The 8,990-nt window shown below is 34.2% G+C and overlaps 1 protein-coding gene across 2 annotated transcripts; it reads left to right on the top strand.

The window, feature by feature from the left end:
- The first annotated feature begins 1,080 nt into the window (after positions 1–1,080).
- Positions 1,081–3,336, top strand: LOC107852593 (F-box protein At1g67340). Of its 2 annotated transcripts, XM_047403802.1 has the most exons (4): positions 1,081–1,847; positions 1,972–2,134; positions 2,230–2,614; positions 2,714–3,336. In XM_047403802.1, exons 1-4 carry the CDS (start codon positions 1,465–1,467, stop codon positions 2,980–2,982), a joined length of 1,200 nt encoding a protein of 399 aa, XP_047259758.1. In that variant the 5' UTR covers positions 1,081–1,464; the 3' UTR covers positions 2,983–3,336. The 2 variants fall into 2 exon arrangements, with proteins under 2 accessions (XP_047259758.1, XP_016553109.2); XM_016697623.2 differs by having other exon boundaries at positions 2,230–3,336.
- The last annotated feature ends 5,654 nt before the right edge of the window (positions 3,337–8,990 follow it).

Raw genomic sequence — 8,990 nt, 5'->3', positions numbered from 1 at the left:
TTTAGGACATAAATTGTAGGTTACTTTCCACCATTACCCTTTTAATTATTCTTAAATTACTCTTCTAAAAAATGTGAAGTACTTAAGAACCTCATTAAATGAAAGAGTAAAATTGAAAGAAATTTTCAACATATTTCTTGAAGAATGAACAATTTATTTATTTTGGACATTAAAAAATAGTTCAACAATTCATTTATTTTCAAATAGAGGAAATAAGAAGAAGGCAAGTAAAAACAAAATAGGAGTGACAAAAGTTAGGGGTGTGCAAAAATCGAACCGATCAATAAACCGAACGGATTAAAATATTATTGATTTATTGTTATTGGGTTAATGATTTTATAAAAAAAATTATTGGGTTATTGATTCAATTTGATTTTTTCTTATTGGGTTATTGAATAAACGGATAACTCAATAAGAATATATTAAATTACTATTTGACTCCTATATATATATTTAATTCAAACGTGAGGATTCTTGTAAATTAAAACAAATCATATAGAATTTTGGTTGTAACTAAGATTCAATTTTTTTATATTAGTTACTATTTTTTTTATTTTATAAGTATTTTTTTATTAGTTAAATTGAAAATCGAATCATTAAGAATTAAAAATTAATAAAAATATTTTAATAATTTAATTATTAATTTTATATATTTAAAAATAAAAAATTAATAAAATAAATCAATAATATATAAAAACAAATCAAACCTGCAGATGGCTAACATTTGCCGAAATCATCCACTTTGACCTTTAAAGTGGATGGGTCGTCGACTCCCCAAAATTCGCCACTTGAATTTTGTTACGAATGTGCCCCACTCTCACCCATCTCACGTGTCTCTCACTTTGTATTTTGCCTTTGTTCGAAGGTTCACGTGCTACCACAAATACACAATTCCACATTCAAAATTCCTCCTTCTAACATATTTAACCATAATTAGTTGCATATTTAAGTCAATCACAACCAAATTAACTGCTTTTAAAACAAACCCCGTAGAAATTAAAACCAACAAACTGAACAACAACTGCCCATTTTGCTTCCTCAAATCTACTTAAACTACATGTTAACAACTCCAGTTGTATATATATTGTATTAGATGATGAAACTTTCAGTTTGTTAGTCATTACGATTAAACAAGGAATAATAAGTTTGTTAGGGAAAAGGTAGCACAAAGTAATTCTTGTGTTGCCGATTTCCTTTTGTAATTATAAATCTAACTAATTAGTTTATTTCTCTTTATGTAAGAAGAGTGAGTTGTTATTCATATCTTTTTTTATGTGCAGAGATAGATTTTTCTATTAACTTTTTACCTTTATTAATGTAAGCATACACAGGGAAAGCCAAAAAAGCAAGCGTCCTGCAGGACGGATCTGGTCAGCGCCGTTTGACCAACTTTTCATTGTCTTGAAAATTAGAGACAAATTTAAGGGGTATTTAAGTCATTTTAAGTGAGCCCTAATCCTGGAAATGAGCAATATATATATATATAGAGAGAGAGCGCATTCGGCTTTTGTCGTCGCTGGTGTTGTTTGTTTATTTACCCTTCTCTCTTTGCATTACATACATCAAGTGATCTCTCTCTCTCTGTTTCTGTATAAAGGAATGAGAAAAAGGAGAGGCGTTGCTTATCCTAAAGTAAACATGTATATCGAAAACAGACTTGTCAAGAGAGCAAAAGATTTTTCCGGTAACGGAACCGGTCATCGGAAAAGATCAAAACTTTCGCCGGAGGTCACTGGTCATCGTCCTGACCTATTTGATTCTCTTCCTGATGATCTCGTCCTCTCTATTCTCTGCAAACTCACTTCCTCTGCTGCTTCTCCCACTGATTTCGTTAACGTTTTGATTACGTATGTTCCAAAATCCTCTTTTATTCTTTGAATAATTTTACAAAAATCTCATCTTTGAACATAAAAAGGGGCTATCTTTAAGTTGTGGATAGAAGGACTAATGGGGCTATGGTTTGATGTGCAGATGCAAAAGACTAAATGGGTTAGGTTACCATTCGCTTGTATTATCAAAAGCTTCTCAGAAAATGTTAGCCGTGAATGCCCACAACTGGTCGGAATCTGCTCACGGGTTTCTGAAACTTTGCGCCGACGCCGGCAATATTGAAGCTTGTTACACCCTTGGCATGGTTAGTATTAGTTCTATCTCTTAGCATTTTAATTTAATTAAATGTTACAACAAATAGGGAGTCTAATAGTTGCAATTTTTATTTGTTGGTCACAGATTCGATTCTACTGTTTACAAAATCGAGGAAGCGGAGCGTCCTTGATGGCGAAGGCGGCTATTAGCTCTCACGCGCCGTCACTTTACTCTCTCGCCGTTATTCAGTTCAACGGCAGCGGTGGTTCAAAGATCGACAAGGACCTGCGTGCCGGAGTTGCCCTCTGTGCACGCGCCGCCTTCTTGGGCCACATCGATGCTTTGAGAGAGCTTGGCCACTGCCTTCAAGATGGCTACGGCGTGAAGCAAAACATCGCCGAGGGCCGGCGATTCCTTGTCCAAGCCAATGCACGTGAGCTTGCTACCGTTTTGTCTATGACGCCTTCAGCTTTAACCTCCGGCGGCTGGCTGACGTGGAACCCACTGCCTCATCACCGCCACGTAGCAGGTACAGTGTGCCCATTACTGAGTGATTTCGGGTGTAATGTTCCTGCTCCGGAAGCCCACCCAGCAAATCGTTTTTTGACGGAATGGTTTTCTTCAAAAGGTGTTGTTCCGGGTACGGGGCTCCGACTTTGTTCCCATGCGGGTTGTGGAAGACCCGAAACAAGGAGACACGAATTCCGACGGTGCTCTGTTTGTGGTACCGTAAACTACTGCTCACGCGCTTGCCAGGCGCTTGATTGGAAGATGCGTCACAAGGCAGTGTGTACACGGGTAGAGAGGCGGATTGATGAAGACGGAGAAAATGACGCTAACGGCGAAATTGGATTTGACAACGGTGATGATGATGATCAGAATATGATGCAGAGTTAAACGGCGACTGTAACAGTGTGGTTGACTGTGAAGGTGACGGTAACGGTAACGGCACGTGAGTCTGAAATTTTACTGCGATTAAATTCACAAGTAAAAAAATACTTGCCGCTTTTGGGAGGATAATAGAATATATTTATGGTCAGTATTTTTTTCGGATGTATGAGCAGGAAACGAGGGAAAAAAAGGAGAAGGAATGAAAAAGACAACATTCTGAAGGTTTTATTAGAATTTCTTTCTTTTTATATTGATTTAGATACTCTTGTTTTGGTTGGAATGGTTAGTAAATTTTAAGGAAATAGAAGTGAATGCCATTATGCGATGGAACATATATAATGATGCCTTCTCTTTGTGCAACTTTTTGCTTGCCTCCCGACCAAATGATAACTCTATTCTTCATTCAAGTTTCTCTTTAAATGTGGGTCACTGGGGCCATTACAATAGCTGTTGATTTTCTTTCAAGAAAATAATACTTATCATGTTAAAAAGAGGGGGTTGGCGGAAAAATGAAATTAGGTAATGGGAGATGTGCTTAAGAACCAAATACATCTATATCGTAGTCGATTTTTCTTAGGATTTTTCTTAGCTTTATACTCTGTGAAAGGCTAAAAGCTGAAAAAAAATTATTTAGTAGGTGTTTGACCATAAATATTATTCATAATATTTTAGAATATATTTAATTTTATTTTAAAATGTTTATTTAACCATGAAAAATCAAAACGATATTTCAAAATATGTTTTCATAATTATTGATTTTTTGAAAAACAACTCTTGCCATGTTTTCATTTTTTTTCACACAATTTTTCCTATTACTTTACGACAGAGTATATTCAAAGTCTAAATAAATTTAAAAATGCTATAACCAAACACAACTCCAACTTTAATTTCAAATTCAAAATATCAAATAATATGATTACATTTTTTATTTCCATAGCCATACTTACATGTAGGGGTGTACATAGGTCGGGTTGATTTGGTTTTTTATTGAAAAAAAATCAAATCAATTATGTCGGTTTATTAAAACTATAAATCAAATCAAACCAACATAAAATCGATTTTTTCGGTTTAGGTTTTAGTCGGTTTTTTCGTTTTTTCTCAATTTTTTTTTGTGATCTTTATTTTTTACAATTATATTGTGATTGAAATTTAGATCAAGTATGTTTTCACTCATGTGCTAATGAAAAATCACAATTATGAAAAATTGAGGAGAGTGTGAAAACACTCTTGAAACTAAAAATAAGATGAAGAGTGAAAAGTTGAGGTTTTAAGTTTATATTAAATTTTGGGTCAATTTATTAGCAATTAATGGATAAATATTACAACTTAAAGGCCCAAATATGAATATATATATATATATATATATACTAAAAATTACACAAATACACAACTTATGTTTCCAGTATTACAAAAAATCTCAACTCCCTAAACATATTACAAAAATCCCAAGATATACACAGAATGCTATGTATATGTCGGCTATGTTATGTATATTAATATGGAGAAAGAGTAAAGTAATTAAAAAAGTGGGAGAGAGTGTAATTACTTCTAAAAGGGTTAGTATTTATGTTATTCACTACAAGAAAAACTGCTTATAAAGAAGGGAAAACTGGTCCCAAAAAGTTCAAATCTTGTCCCAATTAGTCTTTTAGGATGGGAAAAAGCTAATCGCATCCCGTCCTAGTAGGCTCCTACGCAAAAGATCATTAGCGACGACTCGAATAAGCTGGTCCTTAAAAGCTTTTTGCGATGGCAAAAAAGTCCGTCGTAATTATTGTCTAGCGATGGTATATCTTGTTCTAATTAACTAACTACCTGGTCGTAATAATCCTTTTGCGATGGTATATCTCGTCCCAAATAGACTAACTACCTGGTCATAATTCTCTTTTAGCGACAACAGAGCTGATCATCGCTCGTCCCTATAGCCTCCTTCGCTAAAGGTCTTTTACGACGGGTTAAACAAGTTGGGCCCTAAAATATTTTTTGTGACCAGCGTAAAACTAGTCCTTAAAATGCTTTTAGGGACCATGTTTCTGGTCTCTAGTTAAAGAGATTTTGTGACCAACAAAAATCTGGTCCTGAAAGTACATTTGGTGCTAAGATTTTCAACCACCAGTTTACTGGTCCTAAAAAACCTATGACAAAGTTTTGTCCCTATATATATAATTATACAATTTCTAATGGCATTAATCAAATGTGTATATTTCTATATATATCAAATTACCATAATCTGCTTTCATAAATACCCATGAACACCATATATAATACATTATTTACACAAATACTTCACGGAAAAAAGAAAACTGACATCCTCTATTAACTAATACTATTAATATAGATGTCCTGTTGGTTTTATTCAGCTGCCAAGGCTCTTTAAGTTCAAACTCCAATAATTTTCTTGTCTGAAATATGCCAAGTCCAACTGCTATTCTGAGCTACCCACGGATTAATTTTTCTGCAGTCAATGGAGGAGAACTGATCTTCAAGGGGAGTGAGAAACCATTGTACATGCTACTACATTGAACATGATTGCAAGGCTAGTGGTCAGTTGATGAACCCCACTCATTCAACGAACACCTGAAATGGTCAAGGCCATGAGAAATTTGGTAATGTGGGCTGAATTTAATTAAAAAAAATCAATGGAGCTAATTTATTGACAACCAATATAATACAATCACAATACAAGAGCAAGCCTTAATATTAAAGAATAGATATTTGGTATTGTGATTGACTATTGGTTACAAATTTGGTTGTAGTAACAGATTTGTTGGTTGTCAATCTTCAGTTAATGAACTGACCATTGTAAGTGTTGTTACACATTATAAAAGAACTTTGAGATGAGTATTCCATATTGCTTTACTTTTACACTTAAATTGGAGTTGATGGTCTAAATATAATGCAAATTGAGGCAGTTATAATCATATTGAGATTAAATTAAATCAAGAGAGTTATAACGGTACCTATGGTTGATATAACGGAATACATTTCCATAGTTAGAAGCATCAATTACATATGGAGATTGCCCTTCAATCAGTCTGCTCATATCATCGATGTGAGGATCTATCTCCAAAAATTACCCGCAAGCTCCAGGAAATAAGTACGGGTAAGGGTGACAAAATATAGTGCATATAAATGGTAAGATACATATGACATTTTATTAGAGTTAACAAAAAGTATCATGCCTAAGCTGGAACCTGTTTAGAATTAAAAAAAAAGGGTTGGAACAATGGAGTTTATTATCAGTATAAGCAAAAACAAAAAAAACACAAAAATACTTTACCTTATTAACTCTTCAATTGGCTTGTCAAGAGTATCAAATCCATTTTTAGAAAGAAAAGCCTTTGTGCTTCTTCCAAAAGCAATAAAAAAATCAAATATGGCCAGATCCTTTTTCAAAACATGTATAATGTATCAACAATAAACATAAAATCCTGAGTGTGATGTAAAAAATATATTTTTATGAGGGATAGGCCTTATTACTTTTCTCTACAATTTATTGATTGGTCCTCTACTTGGGCCACTTCACCGTGATAAGGTTCATATATAATGTTTATAGATTTGTTACCTTTTCTCAGGAAATTTTATAAAGCGCCAAGTGAAATGACTGTGCATGAGGTGTTCCACACACTGACATATTGCATTACATTGATATACTAAAAATTTGCCCAACCAGTCATTAGAATCACTTTACATACTTCTTTAACAGTACTATAGTTATAAGAAAAAGTTATAGCGAGTAATATTAGACTTCTAAATCAATAGAATGCTATGTATATATGAAAAGCAACTAGCAGCGCACAGAAACTTACTGTTTTGGTTTGTTCTAGCTTATAAATGTACCACTATCAGGTCAATATTCATGAGCGGTGTCTTCGAAAGAAATTTGAGTAAGGTGTCAAACAAGAAATTCAAAAGAAATTGGTTTAACCTCGATACTCTCGCTTGTGGTGAGTCTAGACCATATTCTCTCTCGATCTATAGCTCGTTGAAGCTGCTTTTGGACAAGACTCACCCAGAATATAACTTCTTCAGTTTCTGAATTAATTTGTACTCTAGATGCTGTAGCTCTGGAACCAAAATAGACAAGAAATTCTCTACGTAGACCAATAGGCTTCACAGAATGATAAGCTTATCGAAGAGAGACAAATTTGACAAGCATGTCCATCAATCTTCCAAGCATTTCTGGAACAAGAGAAGAAAATTCTGTACACGACAGTTTTGCCAGCACCAAGTTTCATAATTGCTGCAATGCAACTGTAATACGGGTACAATCATGAAGATGGACGTTTTTTAGTGTGTTGAATGCAACCTACGGAGTGTACGAGTTGGAGTGTGAAAAGGGCTCAAAAGCCGTTCCTCTATTGCATTCCATGGGAGTCATTTTGTTTATTTAACACTAAGGGGCACTTTTGTTATTTTGCCTATTATTGTAATAAGTCTATAAATAGAACATGTTAGGGTTTATTTTATTTGGTTGCTGAATATTGATGTAAGAACACTTGAGAGAAGACTCTCTAGGCCGAAAACTAGGGCATGGCAAGTGTGGAATCACTTTTGAATGTGTATTTCTTAGAAACGTTGGTGCATGAGCGGTGGAATCCCTTTCGTATCTTCATAAGAGTGTGGTGTTGCCATTGTAAGTTCTAGGGGTCCTTAGATGGAATATGTCATGGGTTCTTGGATCTTATTGTAGTGTATGTCTCACTTCCTACATTTACATTTCATGTTTTATTTTGTGTTGTCTAGTGAACCATTGGTTCTTGTTGTTCTTGTAATCTTGTAACCGTTGGTTCTTGTTATCATAGTGTTGTTTCTTTCTACCATATTATTGATTATCTCTTATTGTTGCTGCTATTTTTGGTGTCAAATAAACCTACATATCTTGTATTTTTGTTGTGTTTGTCGAATCCGAGAGAGGTTCCCATTTGGTCCGTGATTTGTTATGATTTGTGGACTATTTTGGGGTGTGATTTCGTGTTTTCTTATTTTGTCCCGTATCATTTGGTATCAAAGCCGAGTTTTATTTCGTTCCTACGAAGTTAATCTTGGGTTTGTTACTTGGAAAATAAAAAAAAAAGATGAAAACTGAAGAAAAATTCCAAAAAAGTTGAAATCTGTCCATTTTTGTTTCTTGGCCAAAAATTGTGTTCTTGTTGTCTTAGCCGAGATTTATTTTGTGTGTCTAGATCTAGTAGTATTCTTATTTGTTTTGTCGTTTCTAGTGTTAGTTTTCTTGTTCACTAATATTTTTGAGTCTAGATTTAAACTTGAGCTTAAACTTGTTGAAATTTGTTGTTGTGAACATTATTGTGGCCTTGTGATATTGTTGTTGTTCAAGCTTGGCCGTGTGTTGTATTATGGACTTAGAGTTAGATGTTGGGTTGTTGTTGTTTGTTGTTGGAGATTTGAGGTTGAACGTGTTGTTGATGATGGAGAACCCAACATGAACCTTAAAATTCCAAGTGTTGTGTTCTCGGTGTTCTTGGTGTTCTTCACCTCCTTCATAACTTGTTGAAGAAAAGATGTTGTTTGATCTTAGCACCAAGAAGAAAGAGTGGTATTGTTGTTAGTCTTGAAGACTTTTTTCAACCACCCTTAAGCTTTCTCTAACAATCTTCCAAGTTTTAAGGTCTTTCAAGACTTTTTCTACACAAAACAAAGACTTTACAACCACTTACAACAACCTTCCATGATTTAAGGACCTTGTTTTACAGGAATAGTATTAGCCAAGTCAAGACTTTTGTTTGAAAATTGAAAAGAGTTTCAAGACTTGTAGTTTCCCTCCATTAACCAAATCTCAACCATCCAAATTGAAAATTGAACAAGACTTCCAAATTGAAAAATAACTTGTTTAAAAACCCCAACCAATACGTGGCTGCCACATCATTATTTACTGTTCACACGACAATTTTAAGCTCAAATTTTGATCTCTTAAGTTTCAATTTGTTGTTTTCTAGTTTCGTTTGTTGATTCCAATACCAACTTACAAACTAATGACCATTTACTAGATTGTG

Source organism: Capsicum annuum, unplaced genomic scaffold, assembly GCF_002878395.1.
Source record: "Capsicum annuum cultivar UCD-10X-F1 unplaced genomic scaffold, UCD10Xv1.1 ctg4814, whole genome shotgun sequence".
Classification (NCBI taxonomy): Eukaryota; Viridiplantae; Streptophyta; class Magnoliopsida; order Solanales; family Solanaceae; genus Capsicum; species Capsicum annuum.
The sequence above is the reverse complement of the archived record's forward strand: the minus strand, read 5'-3'. Positions and strand labels throughout refer to the sequence as shown.